The sequence below is a fragment of the Plectropomus leopardus genome, chromosome 22, assembly GCF_008729295.1.
Source record: "Plectropomus leopardus isolate mb chromosome 22, YSFRI_Pleo_2.0, whole genome shotgun sequence".
Lineage (NCBI taxonomy): Eukaryota > Metazoa > Chordata > Actinopteri > Perciformes > Serranidae > Plectropomus > Plectropomus leopardus.
Genome location: NC_056484.1, coordinates 9,840,634 through 9,859,899, shown reverse-complemented (window position 1 = coordinate 9,859,899; position 19,266 = coordinate 9,840,634). Strand labels below are relative to the sequence as shown.

Here is a 19,266-nt window from a genome sequence, read left to right as displayed (position 1 = left end):
TCTTTTTGTAGTTATATATGGCTCATTCTAAAGGCCAAAGGCCTCAGTAGATACAACCACATGTTGTGTCCTGTTTACACACTGACTCCAAAACCTTCATTTGTCATTTACGTTTTCTGAACAGGTTCAATTTTCTGCATCTGTCAAAAGACTTAGCAAAGAGTTGTTTGACCAGGAAGCAGTGGAAAAATGTAGTAACGGGACACATTTGCAACAAGACGTAATATTCAGGTGAATGATGATGACAAGGAGGAGGGTGTGGACCAAACAGAGAGAGAGAGGGCAAAAGTGAGGAGACCATAGACTATATTGTTCAGTGCATAGTGTATGATGCAGCGACAGAGAGGCACGACAGCTCAGCACCTTCAGGTCACTGCGGTGTCAAATGCAGGTGGATGACACAGCCAAGAAGGCAACTCCAATGGAGAGAAACAAGAGAGGAAATGTGTGCTTTAAGTGTGTCTCATATTGCAAATTTCCGCAATGGAAGAACAATAAAACAGTGTGCAAGGTGGATGCCAGATGTTTTTTAAAACACCAATGAAGTCAAATGACTCAAAGGCCTTGAGGTAACAAAAACACAATTCTTTCAGGTGATTATAAACTAATGAAAACATAATTAGATATATTATATATGCTTATGTTTTTGCCAATAGATTCACCTAAATCCTAAACACTGGACTTTTAATATGTGTGCACACTGCTAGATTTATAACAGTAACTAGAAACTCAAATGACTTGAAACTACAAACTCAATTCTTGTTCAGGTCTTGTGGGTATTGCAGCCAGCGTCCCGCAGCGTAGCAACAGAGGAGAAAGACGGAGGGTTCCTCCCTAAAGACAGAGGGACAGGAGAGCAGAGTCTCTGTATTTGGACAGAGGCCAGGCACTGAGGCAGAATCAGGTCACTCTCAGCCATATCCATCTCTGCTTCTGTTTGCCTGCCAGCACCGGCACAAAGAGAGCTCTCTTCTGGACTGTGCAGAGGGATCAGCAGATACAGAGTGGAGAAAAAGAGAGGGGGCAGTGGACGCGCGCGAAACAGAGAGAGAGTTGCTCAATGCGATTAGTGGGGACTGAAAGAGATCCGCTCTCCAACGCTCTCTGATGTATGGCCTAATCTGGGCTTGCACTGTTGTGAGGGCCCGTTCCATTGGCTGCAAGTTCACGAAGTTAATGACACACATTAAACCACAGAGACATTCCGCTTCATGTCGCTGCTCAACCGTTGGAGGCTCCAAAGAGTCCATTTTCTTGCACTCCAAGCTATTCCTCTTTAATGCATTATTATACTCCATGTGGCAGTTTAAATTACTTTCTTCCCAAATCCATTCAAGTATGCTCATTCTGCACTTTAATTTATTATCATAAAAAGTCTTCATGCAACATTTGTTGTTTATGAGTAGCTTGTTTTACTGAGTGATGGATGATTAAACGGCAAAACTTCCCTTACGGAAAAAAAGACTGGAGGAGTAAAATGAAAGAAAAATATATCCTAGTGGTTGCTCTTTGTATAATTAGCCACTTAGACATCCAGTATTTCCTCTAGCCCACTGTGCTAAATGACTGACCTGCCAGGATGATTGGCGGCACTTGAGAATTATGTCACGACTAAGTGGGTTTGTGGTGTTCATTGCAAGATATAATGTCATCATCCAATTTAACTATACTAAAACATTGGCTGTATGACTTCTGCTGCAGTAGTGAATCACTCTGATGCAAAGATTCTGCAAAAACAGTGTTTGTTTCTTTAGCTGCACATCAAGACATACAGAAACATGTTTTGTTCAGAATGATTGGAAGACTTTATATGCCTTTATATGTTAGCTCTAATCCTTTAAATGACTCATATGCTGTTTTTTATTTCCTATATATAACATATTTACCTCAATATATTATTCTTGTTTTATTACTTTATGGCAGTAGACAAATTAGACTTAATGAAAACAGTTTTATGTGCTTCATGCAGTATGTTTCTCCAGATACAATTTGCTATAAAAGTGGGATTTATTGCACAACTATTTTACTAGACTGCAAAAGTTTCAGCTAGGTGGACATTATAAACTGCAAAGTGAGTGTACTATTTGAGAATATTGGAGTTTGGTTGCAAATGTGATGGTTAGAAATGTCAACAGGCTAACTTATATTTGGCCTGTGAATACTAAAATGCAGATTATTTTGAATTAAAGTTTAACTTGTAGTAACTTTAGAGGAAGAAAAACAGAGGTGATGGAATTGTTGGATTGTTATTATCCTCTGAGTAGACCTGAGGGGTGTACTGCAAATTTAGTTTGTTAGTTAGATATAAAATGGCGAATCTCTTTTCACCTGGTTAGATATATTGTAATTTATGATGCAAGGTGTTTAGAGAGCCAGCAGATCTGTTGGCTTTTCCTGATGATATTCTCTATGACTGATATTGATGAAGGAATGTGTTACGTATGCAAACTTGTTGAGCTGTAATGTTACATTAGTAATTCCACCGATTGAAGCTGTGCAGTGGCCAAAACGGTACTTCATCTTGTTGTGTCTTTTTGACACTGTAAGCTACATGCATCCCTGTGGTGATGCAGAAAAACTGAGTGAGAATACTGTTTTATTACATTTGCAAGGTTGCTCTTGCTCTCACTGATGTCAATATGTTTGTAGTATTCTCTGGCCTCTTGCCCACGCTGACTCTGTAAAAAACCTTTTATTAAATCAGAAGCAGCATACATTAATAGTTCACGACATTATTTATCACACTGACATCACTGCATATAAAATGTGGTATATTTTCTTCAATCATACCTTAATGTTACGAATTTGGCTTATGTTTTTGCAGATGGTGATTTGCTGATGTTTATTTAACATTGCATCAGTCAATGAAACTCATTTTACTTTGATTTGGCCAAAAACTAGTGATTTCCACACATCCTTCTGTGCCAGATTAAAATCCAGTTATATAGATAATGTGCAAATATGCTGTATTGAGTTTAAGAGCTTTTGAATGTGCAGTTATCACGCTGGAAAAAGTGATAGTAATTTAGAGCGAATTAAGTAATAAAATAACTATCTTACTTTAAAACTTTACACATTCAGTGATTTACTGCCTGCATTCCTCTCTTGCCTTTATTCACAACGTAAGTGTTGCTTTATGCATTAATACTTTTTTCTTCAGAGGCAGTACGTGATCTGTCTGTTTTGTGGGGTTAAGTCAAATGATGTACCAAACACCCCCTTTTATGAAAACACGCAACAGGTTTAAGGGACAAAGCCTAGGTAAACAAAGAAGGTCGATAGCCACCATACCTATAATCACTGAATTTAGGCTTTGTTGAGCTAGCTCAGGCAAAGAAAGCTTGGCTCTATCAAACTTGCATCCTGATACATCCCTCTGGTTTCCTAGTAACCAGTGGTGAGTTATGTAAACTGTACATGATGTGTGTGCAGTTCTCTGATCTGCTTACACTGGTGGAAAGCTGGAGAATTGCATCTTGTGCCATTTTTATTTAGCTAAAACCTATGAGTCTGCAAGTTTAAATGAATCTCTACCTTTCATTTGTTTGTGCCTGTGAGTAAAAGAGTGTGTGTGTGCTTATGTGAGTGTGTGTGGCGTGTATCAAAGGGACCAGTGGCTACTGTGCCAAGACTTAGTCTGTCTGACTACTCATCCGTGGTGCCCTCCATCACACTAGCAACGCGTGACAGAACACACCATCACACACTCACAATGAAGTAAACACACACACACACACAGACAGTGAGATGTGCAACGTTCAAGTCACTCTCCCACTTGTGTCCTGTTTCCATAAATCATTTCCCTATTTCCCTCCTCACAAAAACACTCTGTTTTGGAAACTGTCAGACCTTATACTCAATTGAGTCATCTGAGGGCTCTTTTGCTTTTAGATGCATTTTAAGGCAGAAACAGAGTGAGGTGCAGAATGTCAAAGGAAAAGAAGACTTAGCATCATAGCCTTGCTGGTTAAAAGCTCTTACAAATGTGAATTTTTACTTTTGATTAGACATTTACAAATGTATTGCAAGAAGGGCAAGAAGCAGTAAAACATTTTAGGGTGGAAATGCATACAGAATGTCCAGAATTTAGTTTAAGGTTCAAAATATTCCTGCAGGCCAGTATTAAGGTAAGGCACCCAACTGTGTACTGTTAAGGGTCTCAACCAAATTATGTCTGTACTAGCGTCAAATCAAAATTTAGTAACTGAGTACACCAGGAAACTGGCCAAGGACCTTCCAGCAGGCTGAACCTCTCACTGTAAAATCGATAGTTTCACTCAATCTGGCACATTTTCCCATTTATTTTATTTTACAAATTGCCTACTATAACTGCTGTTTTCCAATTGTGTTTATTTAAATTACACACATATTGTGACTAAATGGAGAAGAGAGAGACGAGAAGACGCACGCACACACACACACACAGAAGACAGACAGAGAGACCAACAGACCGAGAATTAGCTTTGTGTGTGATAATAAAAGAACAGAGAAGCAGAAACACTTGTTGACTGCAGCTTGTTCGAAAATTACACTATTGTATTTCCAGAATGCGTCAAGTGCAGCAAAAAGGTACTGTTGGGTATCAGTCCCTAATTGGAGGTACCAGCACTGTTAGTGGTTCAAATGTGAACAGTACCCAAACCTAGTCAGTATGACGTTAAGATAAACAGCTGTTTTATGGATGATACACAAAGATATTATTCTCACTAAACTGAAACTTGTGATTCTTCTTCTTAATATCAAATGTGTAGTTCATGGTCTTGGTAAGATCAAGAGTCATTGTGGATCTGTTTCTGGTGGCTGGAGTTCAGTGCTCCTTGTCGTTTTGTTAAGACATTCTTAGGACAGAGACTTACGTTGCATCACACTGACTGAATAATGAAAATAATGATGCATATAAGCAAGTATAAGCTCTGTCACCAAGTGGACTTCCCCTTTGCATGGCGTCTTAGGGACTGTGGAAAACCACAATAATTACATCAAGAGAAAGAAAAAATACAATATATATGGATACAGATGCACAGAAACACAGAGCTGGTTCAATGCCAGACGTCATTAATTCTCAGTGAGGTTACAGAATGGAAAATAGAGGATTGATAGTGTGAGCTAGCATAAATTCATATTAAACAATGCTGGAAATTGGAGTAAATATGTGTATATTAAAGTGTGAATGGATATGCAATGCTGTGTATACACTTCTCCGAGTGTGCCTGAAACAAAGTTGATATGTTTGTGCGTTACGTTGGCAGGTTTCAATGTGAGGAGGCAGGCTTTGATAAGCCTGTGAGATTTTGTTAATTCATGTTTGCAGCTGCTTGCACCTGCCAACCGTTAGCTGAGCAGCTACGACAGATAATAAATATTGGTTGGGGAAAATAACCGAATCAGGAACTTAGGAAACAGCATGACTGTTTTGAATGAAACTGAGACATCACTAAAGCAGAGCCGGGAGAGAGAGGAGGTAGGAGAATGTCAGAGGCGAGATGGGGGTTTAAGAGATGCAGAGATTGGGGGGGAAAAGAAGGGAATTCTCATATCAAACTAAAAGCTGAAAATAGATCCCGATATCACAAAGAGAAAAATGTGTCAGATAACTTCCTAACCCGTGTTTTTTGCTTCACTCTGCACTGGCAGAAAATCATTCATTATTTCTTTTGGGATGATTACCAGGTATTACCAGCCTATTTTCTACCAAGAACTGTATTTATTCAAGTGATAAAAAAAGCTAAATTGAGGAAAACAAGTCTGCATGCATTACCGACTACAGCTGACAGTCTATTAGATATTCTTTATTACATCCATCACAATCCAATACAGCTTTCAAATTTTCTTTTTGTTGGTGCCGTGTCAGTATGTGTCATTTGCCATGATGAAGTCAGTGGGGACTGCATCACATTAAAATGTGTTATATTTATGATAGTGGACAAAATGTTGGAGAAATAATTTAGTGTAAGCTATATGGTCCAAAATGCAATACTAGGGCTATCAATGGTAACCCGTAAATTGGTTGACTGCTTAGAATTTTTTTATTTTTTTCAACTCAGCCTGTCAATCTGCTCTTCTTCTACTGTACTGCACACTAAATGGGTCTGGGGGGAGACCAACAGCAAGTGGTGATCACGAAATTCAACTCAGTGTATTTTGCAAAACTACTTTTTAAATACTCTACAGCACTACTTACTGAGGAGTGAGAGAGTTAGACAGTTGGAGAAGAGAGACGGAGCAAACAAAAGAGTTTTTAAAGAGCTCGGCAACAGACAAAAATAACAGGGCAGAGAAATGAAGGCACCCGGTTCAGTCAGTGTGTTCAGGCTGAGGACAGCCAGCAGAGTATAGTGTAGGAAGCGGGAGACATTTGTTTAATCACAGAATAATGATATTGTGATGGATTCTGACCTTTAGCAAGTGGTATCATGTATGGAGATTTAATTAGCGAGCCAGCCAGCAAGCAGGATAGCGGATATGTGGATAGAGTGGGGTGAAGTGGGGAGGTGGGGGGCGCAGTCTGGATGTTCTTAATGAATCCACTAGCCTTTCCCTTCCTGAGGATGTGGCCGAGACTGACTCATCAGCAGCGGCAGACAGCCACTGATTAAGCTCCGCAATCAGGAGGAGGAGGGATGGAGATGGTCAGCACAGGAGACAACACCATTCAAAGGTTGGTCAAACACGAAACAACACGGATGACAAAACAGCGTCAATAAAATGAAATATGAGCATGGGTGGGAAGACGGAGAATGTCATATTGGAAGAGTCCCTTTCAAGTGAAGGATGAAAAGAGGAAGGCAGGTGTGTGTTGGGAGGACCGTGAGAGAGATCAAGCAAAAGACTCAAAGAAACAGCAGCGGCCGAGTAGAATAATCTAATTAATTGGAGTGAATTCAGAATGTGAAGTCGATAGCACATGACAAATGTGGAAGAATAGCCCGTGGCATGTTAGTTAATGACATGTAATTAATGATCATTAGCAGAAGGGATGAGAGGATGGCTGTGGCCTGTCAGGGACTTACAGGCGACCTTGTAATTTTCTCATTGGTGTTTAGAGGGAGGAGGGGGGCACAAAACTTTGCCCTGTGCTCGTGGAAAGCATTGTGAGAGGAAATAAAAGGGACAGAAGGACAGACTCAAGGATGGCAAGCAGAACAGAGAACGAGGGGAGGGGATGGTGGCGACTGTTTTTATAAGAACATGAAGAGAAGGACAGGCAAAAAGGAGAAAAGAGCGGAACGGGCAGCAAGCAATGAATCAAGGATGAGAGAGAAGAGAGCACAGAGAGAATTTATTGCGATCCCGCTGTTTTGTTGTTCTGTTTTTTTTCTGCTGACACAGTGAACATGGAGGGAGCAGGCAGCATTTTTTTTATAGGTCACATGCCACTTCACAATGATCTATGGATGCAGGCCTTTTGGAGACTTATATTGTTGAGCACGCATTATGTGGCTCAGCCAAGCGTGGCCATTTGGGGGAGAGAGGAAGCATCCCCCTTCACTTACTCTCTCACCATCTATCCTCTCCGCTGCTCTCTCGCCCATCATACCACTTTCTGTACGTACTGTTTCTTCTGAACTTCTCCCACTTTTCATCTCACCCACTCTCACTGAAAGCCTCTTAAAAACAGTGTAAAGAAGCAAAGGTCTAACCAGAGTGTTTGTTTATACTGTTTATACTGTCCTGCTCAGGCCTGTGTCCTTCAGCATATCCATGCCTACTGTGCTTATCTAAGACTAGAGTATTTCTCGTTTTTCAAGAAAGATATCTAAAATATACATTTGTCAGTCAACGGGATATCTACAGTTATCACACACTTAAACTTATGCTTTTTAAGACCTTTTCAAGATAACATTTGACTGAATATAAGACTGATTTTTGGACAAATCATCCTTTTTTTAGAATTGCAAGTAAGATAAAGGTAAGTAGTATGTATGTGGTTCTGTGTGTAGGAATATTGTTATTAGAGTGAGTCTACATAAAATAAAATAAAAAGACAGCATTAGGTTTGGTGGTAGGTTTAAAGATTTGTAACATCAGAGATGTAGACATTCACAGAAAGAAGGCAGACTCATTTTGAAAAGAAATCAAAAGATGGATAAATTAATTGGATAAAATATTTGTGGCAGTTAAGACTCCACAAAATTATATTTAGGACTAATTTAAAACTGTAAGGCCTAATATTCATAGAAATTAAATTAAGACATTTTAAGACTTTTTACTGACCTCCAGACACCTTGGTCAATTGAGTTGGGTTTTTTATGTATGTTTTTTATGTATGTTTTTTGTATGTTTTGCTATTGCCCCCGGACCAAAGCAATGCATAACTCAGCTTGCATGGCCAACTACTGCGGCTTCTCTAAACTGGGGGCATGCCAACCACCATTAACTGTACATAATACATTGACAATAGATAGGTATCCCACTTAAAAAGATCTGAACTATCTTTTTAAGCTGGTTGTATTGCTAACACGTCCAAAAATGGTTGTCTTTCCTGTTCCAAGTGAACAACCACCACTGTCATTTACAATAAAAAAGGTCCTCTTGCAATGCTGCAAGCTCACAAAATGCCTCTAATACTACAAAGTAGAAAGAAACATGAAGAGAAAATGATAATGAGCTGCTAATACAAGCCCCTTTAAGTATGTTGAAAATTTGGAACCTTTAAACTACATTTACAACTGGAGATTTTTTTTATATTTAGACTGATGGAGATCTCAGTCTAAATCATATCTTTGATCCAAATCATTTTTTATTGAGTGTTCGACACTCTTTGCAGGAAAAATCAGAGGGAAAAAATCAAGTGTAAGACCTGTAAGAAAGCAAGACCCTTATTTGATATTTATGTGGTTGTGTGATTCCTCACTTAGAGTGTCTAGTGAAAGCAGGAACCAACCACTCTGACTTCCAGAATTTTCTCTACAACCTTGTTTGGTGTGTTCAAACTAGAGTGTGTGTGTGTGTGTGTGTGTGTGTGTGTGTGTGTGTGTACACTGGGTGTGTCTATGTTGGCTCACTACACCTACGCAGAATGGAGAGGATGTGAACGATGACTTTAAACTACATTTTGGATGATATCAGGGACATGGTGCTCCCAGTCATGCATCATTTAAAGTAGCAAAGGAATTAATCAGTCATTTACAACCAACCATTCATAAAAAAATTAACCATGGGAAATTAGAGACACCAGCCATCCATCACTGAGACACACGCGAGATGAGCGTTACCGGTGCCTACAACTTTAGTTTAACATGGTCTTATTGTGAAAACACTCATCGGAAATATATATGGCCTATATTTACATCTACTAATTAACTAATGCTCAAGCAATAGGCCCCCTGATTTATGTATCTGCGTGTTCATATAACGCCTTATTTACGGCTGTAGCATCAACTCCACTCTAAAGCAGCCTAGAATTATCTGATATACATTTTAATAAATTACTCTCATAAAACAATTTATTTATTGCCATTATTCTACTTCATCAAAAGCCTCTCTCTGCCTCTCCATCTCTGCAGTAGCCATACTTACAAGTGTGGTGGTACGTGTGTGTGTGTGTGTGTGTGTGTGTGTGTGTGTGTGTGTGTGTGTCACAACTCATCTATCTCCTGCAGAGTCCACCGTCACTTGTTCAGCGGGGTCTAATTTATGCGGTGGCGGTGGCGATAGTGTGGCGCATGCTGAAATGGCATCATTCCTCAGCGCTAACCCCTGTGTGCTCCCTCACACTTCCTCTCCCTGCTGACAGCTCCACCCAAGGCATGATTTATCAGGCCCTCAAGCAGCAGACAAAGGCGCCCCGGCACGTGTGCTGTGCCAGAGACGGATTAATAGATAAACACTGTGATTCCAGAACCAAACACAAGAGAGGGTCAACTTCATAATGTCTTGTAGATAGTGCATGGCTAAGGTCAGAGCAATATGGACTGGGGCGCACTGAGAGGATCAAATTTATGTTTCTGAAATATGGCCATGACCGAGCAATCAAATTGCTGTTAGAAGTACTTGTGGCAGAATAAATTCCCATTTGTCACTCTTTTAGATAGTACAGATGACTGGCCTGAGTGAGAAAGATAATATTCGCCAATCAGATGATTATATTTCTTGGTTAAATTTTTTTTAAAAAGCATTTTGCTCACCCGTGCCTTCATTCATTCCGTCTTCCTCCATCCTTTGTAATGGTACAAAGTTTTCAGCATGTTTTTACATATGTAATATGTTATTATTATTTACCTTATTTAATGTTTTTGAAAGGCCAAAGTTTAACTGCAATTAACTTAGCGACTATAGGGGTGCCTTGTAGCTCATCTGGTTCCTCACAACATTCCTATGCTACATACTTACTTGCAGTGATAAACATATGATTTCTCTATTAACTGAATGCAGTCATCTTCAAAATGTTATGTTATTTAACCCATTATCTACACCTCTCTGAACTCAATATTGGCAAGTCAGCATGTGGTTCCTGTGAAGGAACATGACAGCTAACGTGCACTCTGATTGTGGCAATTTTGTCTTTCTTCAGGTTGGCAGCTTTTGTAAATGACGTAATAAGATCAAGAAAATAAATGCATGAAACAGCTTTGGCTGCTTGTGAAGGTGGTCTAAACATGTAACACCCAATTTAACCTTGTTTTTTATGTGCAGAAAGTGAGAAATCAAATGAACTGAATCACTGAATTTGTAATGCTGTTATGGAGAATGGAATTATGGTAATTTGGCTGAGCATTCAGCTGCATTGTCTAAAGGGTGAGCGGATTAAAAGAGGCAGTGGATGGTTAATATTGCATCATAATGGGATGGAGCATGAACCCACCCAAGAACACAGTGTTCATTGAGGCCTCCCGCAGTGCACCCAAGCTAATTATTGTAACATTGGAAGAGCCTTCACAACTGATTTTCCTCCAGAGAGACTCACCTGTAGTGTCCCTCAGTAAAAATCTACACTAAGAAATCATCAGTGTTTAGTCTTTCTTAATGCAGTCTCATGAAATAGTGTTTTCCTAAATGGGTCTGATTAATGCTACTTTAAAGAGAACTGCTTGTCGCCTGCTGTTCAGATAGATTAGGAGCACAGAACTACACGGTAGAGTACAAAATGTGTGTACTTGTGCACACAAAGTATGTGTGGCATGAAAAAAAAAAACTACAAATATAAAACATATTTTGCCAGTGCTGACATTAAATCTGTGTCTGTGTGAGTGTGAGTGAATGTCACAAAATGTATTATTGTACTCACCGCACTGCTGCAGCGGATGTCTTTGACTTTGAGCCAAGCCAGGTCCAGTGTGCCTTCACCCTTGTAGCACGACTGCAGCCTCTCCTTGATTTTCTCATTGATCTTCCGCAGAGAGAAGACACACAGCGCAGAGTCCTGCGAGGCCTGGCGTGGACGCCGCTTTTGGCCTTTAGAGAAGACGGCGAACAAAACATCATCATCCGGTGCCACATCTAGTGAGCGTGCCAGGATAGCACCAGCTTTGGACAAGTAGGCTGCCTCGAGTAATCGGTACTCCACGTTGCCACTGATGCATCCAATTGGCACCTCCACATAGGAGTTGAAGGCGGTGTCGGCCTTGCAGAGGCGGACAATCTTAGAGGTGTAGACCTGCTCTCGTCCAGTAGAGGAGGATCCAGTGGTTGGTCCGCCACCCATTTCAGGCTGCAAAGTCAGGAAATAGACAAAGTTCCCACTGGCAAAGCCATAAATGTAGTAAATGTCAAAGTCTGGGATGACAGTAAAGGTGTCTGAGGGAATCTTAATCATAGAGGCCACAAACTCGTCATGGAAGACATAGGCAAACATGCCATCCTCCTCTGAGTTTCTGGCCAACTTGCGGCTCGAAATGGTGGGGAAGTACTCTGGTTTGCCATCCACTGCTGTAGCTACAAACAGCATGTCTGGAGAGGCATTGCCATACGACACAATGACTCCGAACACAGAGCCACTCTCATTGACACCAGAGAGGTAGTGCTCCTTCTTGTGGAAGGGCTCTCCTAGTTTGAAAAGATCATCTAAGCGGAGGAGTTTGCAGATGCCCTGGTAGAGGCTGCCACATGCCAGCAGCCGGTTCTCCCGATAGTCCATCAGAAGCATCTTGTTGACGTTGTTGGTGAGTGTTAGTGGCTCACTGCAGGGCTGGACAATACGAGGTGGGTAGCACTTGCGGTTGTCTTCATCCGGGCCGGTCTCATGGGAAACCTGGACCTCCAGGCCCGGGGACAGTTTGTATATGCGATTAACGGCTCCCAAATAAACATTACCATTGCGATAGTCCACTGCCAGATGGTTGAATGTCCATTCGGGATTCTCAGCATGAAATGATGAATACTCCTCCTCCTGAAGGGATGCTGTGATCACTTGGGAGCCTGCACTGTGAGTCTGCGGGGCTTGCACCACTGTTTGAGACGTCATAGACAGCGCCAGACTGGACAGGAAGCAGCATACAAAAAAGCAGGTCCGTGTCCTGGTGAGGGACATCATGGCTGTTGGCTGAGGCTTGGAGTGGTGAGGAGAGGAAAGGAGGCACAGTCCAGTACTGTCGGCCAATTAGGATCAAGCCTCTATCGAGATGGAGGACATTATGCACCTAAAGGGGAAGAGCAAAAACTCAGTTAACAACAGCAACATAAACATTACCAAAACATTACTTCACATCCAAGAAAACTGTATCATGGTATTGATGGATATACGTTATGCATAGGAAGACTGTATTTTGTGATCTAATTTTATCTGGCACAGATAAGAGCAGAGCATCTTCACAAAGAATAATAAGGAAAACAGGTGAAGAGGGCACACACTTGAGACTCTAGCAAAATCTATAATTAGAAAAGAAATGGGCTAGACAGAAAAAGGAATGAGGCTGAGGCACAGCAGAGGTTTAAAGGCAGTGTGCAGAGAGAGCTTTAGCCAATGGGATCAGTCCATGGATTGAGGAAGGGGACAGAGGAGGAGGAGTGATGCATCGTCTCAGAGGAGGTGATCAGCATGGCTCTGCACCATCTCTCTGCATGGACCCCTGCCTCTCTACGCCCCTCCTTGCCTTTCTGCTCCAGCCGCTATGCACCTAATTGATTCTCCCCTTGGAGTGGCAATTTGCATGCTTTGGCGATTTCTCTCTTTTCTCCCAATAGGGCAGCTCACCTGCTGACACTGCTAGCAGAGAGAAAAGGACCTTCTTTCTCTCTTTAACACACCTACACACACACACATACAGAGAAGCATGCACACACACAAAGTAGGGTTTATGGACAGGAGAGGAACAATTAGGGAGGAAATGCAAGTGGTTGCAGAAATAAGCTTCCCTATAGTCCTTGGGTCATTTGCAAAGTCTCAGCATTACACATACAGACATAGCAGACAGGCGCGCACATACACACATATGTAGAACCATGCCAATTTATGAACATTTTGCATGTGGCGGGTAGAACTGTGATATGTATACTGTCAGTTCACCCAGCACACAGTATAACACACACACCAGCAAAGATCATCAAGGGGAAATGACAGCATTTCCTGTAAACATGGTGGTCCCCTGTGTGTCGACTGCTCATTAGGCCTCTCCAAAGGCAAACTGGGTATTATGAGGAGTGGTGTTCACCTGGGGTAGCATGCAGATATTAGTTTTAAACAGACACACACATGAATGACTACCCTGCAACACTAATCTAAATCAAATCTTGCACTAGAAACTCCACAGTGTTATCCTGGTGCGGTCAATCTGCATCATAGGGTTTGCAAGTGTTTAAGGTATTAGTTTGTTCTAGATACATTTATTTAAAGCATAGTTCGTGCAGTATGATCTAGCAATATGTAAAAAAAAGTGCAAGCAATACCATCTTCTTTCCTTTTCAAATTTAATTTTTAACCGTCTGCATGCTGTTGTGTGAGAGGTACACGGTGAAGACTTTGAAGTGTCAGTCATCGTAAATCTACACAAGAGTTTGTCTGTCACACTTAATGCAAATCTCCATCAACAAAATAAACAGCTTTACGGAACAATTGCATGCTTGTGTTTTAGCTCACAGCAAAAAAATACAACAATGTAAGTAAAATAAACAAGAAAAATTCCAAAATCTTCATGGCGAGGCCAAAAAAACTTTCTTGTAATAGCTGAAAAATAACAAGAATGACTTTTAATAACAACTTTTTTTTCATTCATTTTGGCATAATATGCCAATTAGAATTTTCCCATTACAGATAAAATCTTTTTCTTAAAGCCGCTGAAACTGTCAAGGCATCCACACAGTTTTACATGAGACAAATCTTCCTCCTTCAATTGTTAAAGCTACCGCAGCTCACGGAAAATAACCAATTAAAGTTTAGGAGTCTTCAATGCAGCTGTCAATCGCAGCGAATGAACTGCGGTCAAACCGTAAAACTAGGCAGCGCTGATCAAACGCAAATCAAAATTATGTTATTGCATTGCCAATGTCTTGTCTGAAATGTTCTTAGAAACATTTGAGTGTATTATTTAGCTGTAAAATGAGAAAGCTTGTGACCTGGCTGCCAAAATGGAATTTTACAGCTTAACAGTACACTAAAATGTGTTTCTGAAAACTTGTGAGGTGATAAATAGTCAATGCAGTGACAGAATCTTAAATCATATTTGATCAGTGCTACCTTGTCTGACAGTTTGACCGCAGTTTACAAGCATTTATTGATGTGACTGACAGCTGTGTTAAAGACTCCTTGGCTCTGATTGGTTGTTTACATTTATGCGGGGTAATGCATTACTATATGTCAGGATATAGTTTCAGCAAATAACACTAAAAGTTCTTTTAATAAAAGTGACCAACTACAGCTTTGAGAAGCTTCTTACTATGATTAGTAAAAAGTCATTAAACCTAAATATTCATATAAGATCAACTCTAGCTCATCAACTTCATTATATTATTCATCAAAATGAAGATTGACAAGAACTTCTTTTACATCAACCACTATGAACACTTCCACCCATAAACGGTGGTGCTACCTGACATTATCCAGCTCAAGATCTCATCTCAGGATCATATCGAAGCAATCACAAGTTGTGGTGTCAAACCGCAACCTTGCTGCAATCTTACCAATCTCCCCTCCATCTCCTGGCAGGCAGAGAGAGACAGAACAGAGCAGACAGCCTCTCCATAGATGATAAGAGGACCAGAGAGGATGATGAGAGGGATAAAAACTGATACAGAGATAGAAAAGGTGATGTGTGTGTTTGTGCACAGAGGAGTGTGAGTCAAAGAGTGATCATTACCATAGCTATGACGCAGCCGCAGGGTGAAGGGAGAAACAGGTAAAGGGACATACAGGCAAAATGACAGAAACACTTGGCAGTATCCTAAAATAACCCAGCAGTTTTTTCAAATTCAGTGAAATACTGAAAGATGACACAGTAACTATACGTCCAAAACACTGTTGCAATAGCAAAGTGTTCAGTTAAAATCAACACACTGCGGGCTATAGAAAAATACAACATCATCATTCACCAAATTGGTATTTGCAGCAGGGCAATTGCAGTGAAAGGTGTTTCTGTTATTGTGACCACCCACTAAAGAGAGAGCGAGCGGAAAAGAGAGGGAGTTTTAGAAAAAAGAGCTAGCTGAAGGTGCTGCTGTTACTTGAGGAGTAATGACAGGGCAGTGGGCCCATAATGTTCACCTAAAAATAAAGGGGAGCTGCAAATTAATCTCACACGGAAATCACTGGAGCTCCCACCTCTCATTTACCTTGCGGGAGGGACGGCCATAACAACTATTCCTCTGAAATTCCAAGACAACTTTATTCAGCAGTTATTATTAATAAAAAAGGAGACAGGAAGGAAGGAGGGAGAACGAAAAGAGAGAAGAAGGGTGTGAGACACAGTGAGAGACTGAGGGAGAGGCTGTTATACCACCTTCACATCCACCTATTCTCATGAGTATTAACACTGCTGTGCTCAAACACGGCTGACATCCAAAATATAACAAAAAAAACACAAAAGAAAGGCTCCTGGTGGTCTCCCTTGAGAAATACATGGAGTTTTGCGAGCATAAAACACAAAAAACTCAGGAGAAAAAAAGTGACACTCATCAGCTGTACCCTGCAATGGCAGCATGTCTGCCACATGAATCTGTCGGTGAAATGCAATTATCCTTGCTGACGGGGGGGACAAGCTCGTTTAGTTGCTGTTTGCCTTTGCCTGCTGATCATCAGGCGGCATTAATTAAAGCTTACTTTGGTTCTGAGAATTTATATATCAGACGCGTGCACACACACACACACAGGGACTGATTATTCTAACACATAGTTTATCCAGTTGCGTGCCTTTCTTACACGCCTTGTCCCTCGCCTGCTTATATATATGCATATTAAAACAAGGTGTGACACTGGGGGTGATAATGTTTCAGAAGTGAAAATTACAGCATGACAGCAAAATATCTTCTAATTATGTTGTCAACATAGATTATCTACATCATAAAAAAAATAAGAATTTGTGCTTGCTGTGACTGAGTTTATACAAATCATATAAAATCTAGTTGTGAAAATGTGCAACATTCACAGACCAGCTAGAGCAGTGATTCCCTACTGGTGGGTTGCGGTCCAAGAGTGGGTTGCGAGTCCATTCTGAATGGACCACAAGTCAATCTAGAACGTGTCAAGTTTGTAAAAAAAACACATTTTATTTATTTTGAAGGACACATTTATCGTGCCAACCGTTTTTTTTTTTTTCCAGTACAGAAACTCTTGGTATTATTTGGCCTGTTAACAAGCTGTGCCATTGCAGTGCTTTTATGTCACTGATATTGAAGCAATAATGAGCTTTTTATTGTTGCAGTGCTATTTATTTACAAAATTTTAAGTAGCTGCGCTTTATACTTACAATATGGTTTACTTCACTGTGTTCTAATCCCATGTGTTGTTTACATTTTGTGAAAGGAAATTGAATATGTGGTAATTTATCTTATGCGTGAACCTCAAAGAGAAATCTAACCCCGTGGCTGGACCAGTTGTGTGGCTAACTGTTCTGGGCTAGCTGCAAGATTTTGTAAATATCAAACACACACACACACACACACACAATATCATAAATTTACAGCCCCACAGACATCAAAGAGCGCTGATGAATTTATGATTAGCACCACACTTTCCCTGACATACACTTCCAATATCGCTGCAACTGTGGGCAAAAACAACACTGTGTGTGTGCGTCTGTGTTTATGTGCATTATTATCTCCATCTGTGAGACTCGAAACTGAGCAGGAGCTCAGTCTTTAGAAAATAATTGGGATGTTTCTGTGTTCCCGTTTTTCGTTTTCTGTGTTCTTAAACGCTGTCAGCAGCCAGCCAGGAGGAATCACATGCTAACTGTAAAACTACTGCCTGAGAGGGAGACATAAACCCCATTTACATTTATAAATGTGTGACTTCACCAATTAGGGACATTATCCTGGTTTCAGGGGAGACAATGAGATGTGGTTTGAGGAGAGGAGAGGAGAGGAGAGGAGAGGATAAATGGAGAGAAGAGACAAGAGACAAGAAGAGAAGAAGAGAGCAAAGGAAAGGGGAGAGGTACAGAGGAAAGGGGGGATATGAGAGAGGAGGAGAAGAGGACAGGAATGGGGAGGAATAGGGAGGAAGCAGAGAGGAGAGGAGAAGAGAGGAGAGGAGAGGAGGAGAGGAGGGGAGGAGAGGAGAGGAGAGGAGCAGAGAGGAGAGGAGAGGAGAGGAGAGGAGAGGAGAGGAGAGAGGAGAGGAGAGGAGAAATGGAGACAAGAGACAAGAGACAAGAAGAGAATAAGAGAGCAAAGGAAAGAGGAGAGGTACAGAGGAAAGGAGGGGAAAGGAGAGAGGAGGAGAGGAGCACGAGATGGGGAGGAATAGGGAGGAAGCAGAGAGGAAGGAGAGAGGAGAGGAGAGGAGAGGAGAGGAGATTTATAAATTTCTCTGGAATATGTCTGAGCTCCATCAGGTGAAGTGGCATCGCCATGGCTACACAGCAGAAAATGTGTTGGCAGATGGATAAAGTGTATCTCCCCACCCCAAACCAGATGACAGTTTTTCCGTTCCGTCTCTCACACATACATTTAGTCAGGCTGTCAGAAATATTACCCAAAACTTCAGATGAGATGTAAACACACAGTTCAGTTCAAAGATCAACTACTACAAGTTGTTCTTTTTCAGACAAAGTATTTTGATGCCGCAAAGCTAATTTCAGGGACAACAGTATTAGGCAAAGCTATTATGGATATGTCATGAGCCATTTTGCTTTGGCAGTGATTGTGTAATGGAGAGCCGGGGCCAGACATGACAATCGGAGGAGACACAACAAAAAAAAAAGCAAGCCTCGACAAAATAATCCCCTGCTATTTATAGTCTGACGGAGGGGAGGCATTTATGTTGAAGAAATGACTTGGAATGGAAGAAACTGTCAAAGTCTTTGGTAAACAGCTTAACATCTCACAGTGTGTAAAAATGTTTAAAAATAACTATCACATTCATAAAAACACTATGAGTCAAATGGGATTAGGAGATTATGAGTGAGTAAGAAGTAGGGTAATTACACATAATCCTTTATATTCATAAAGAAAAAAAACAGATTTTTGCACACTTATCTAAGGTAATCTGTCACGGGGTGAAAGGAGGTGAATGAATGACAGTTGCTAGCTCGCACAGACAATTAAAGGGATACTTCAACCAGCTTTATATCATAACAATGTCTTAGTATGTGTAAATGAACTATGGTAAACTTCACTCCCTTTTACCAGTGCTCAGATCTCCTTACTCTCAGCTTAAATTTTTGCTGGCTCTAAGGCTGTTGCTCAAAATACCACCATGGACCAAAAAGTATAGAAGCAGATCAAGAGAGACGCAGCCCTCTCTCTCTCAAACTTATACTCTGATCTAGTGGTAAAACTAGGCAGAGAAGATCAGTTATAAACCAAGATTGTGTTACTGCGAAGACTGTCTTGCTTAAAAGGCTTCAGAAATGTATTTTAGTGTACTTTTTGGTTGTAACAAGAGAACTTTTAAAGAGTAAGTGGGCACCATACTGTTTTCTTGTACTGTAAAAATGGAGATAAAGAGTAAAATTAAGCAGTGCTGATCAAAAATGATCCAAAATTCTGCATCGCCTTTATCTCACCTATTGTGTCTTCAGAAACACATTTCAGCTTACCATTAACCTGTAATTCAAGATTGTTTGTTACAAGCTGTCTGTCACCTGTTTGAGCAAAAGTGAATGCCACTGCCCTTTAACTCATTTTTCTCTGGTCATGCAGCACCAAAAAGTATTTGTAATCTTCTGCATAGAC

The 19,266-nt window shown here is 40.8% G+C and overlaps 1 protein-coding gene across 1 annotated transcript in view; it reads right to left on the bottom strand.

Annotated features, from left to right (window-relative positions):
• Window positions 1-19,266, bottom strand: part of plxna4 (plexin A4) — a 304,616-nt gene that overhangs the window by 260,971 nt on the left and 24,379 nt on the right. Inside the window, exon 2 of the mRNA XM_042511045.1 lies at window positions 11,228-12,578. Within this exon, the coding sequence (XP_042366979.1) occupies window positions 11,228-12,472 (1,245 nt within the window). The 5' untranslated portion in view covers window positions 12,473-12,578. The remainder of the gene's footprint in view (window positions 1-11,227; window positions 12,579-19,266) is intronic.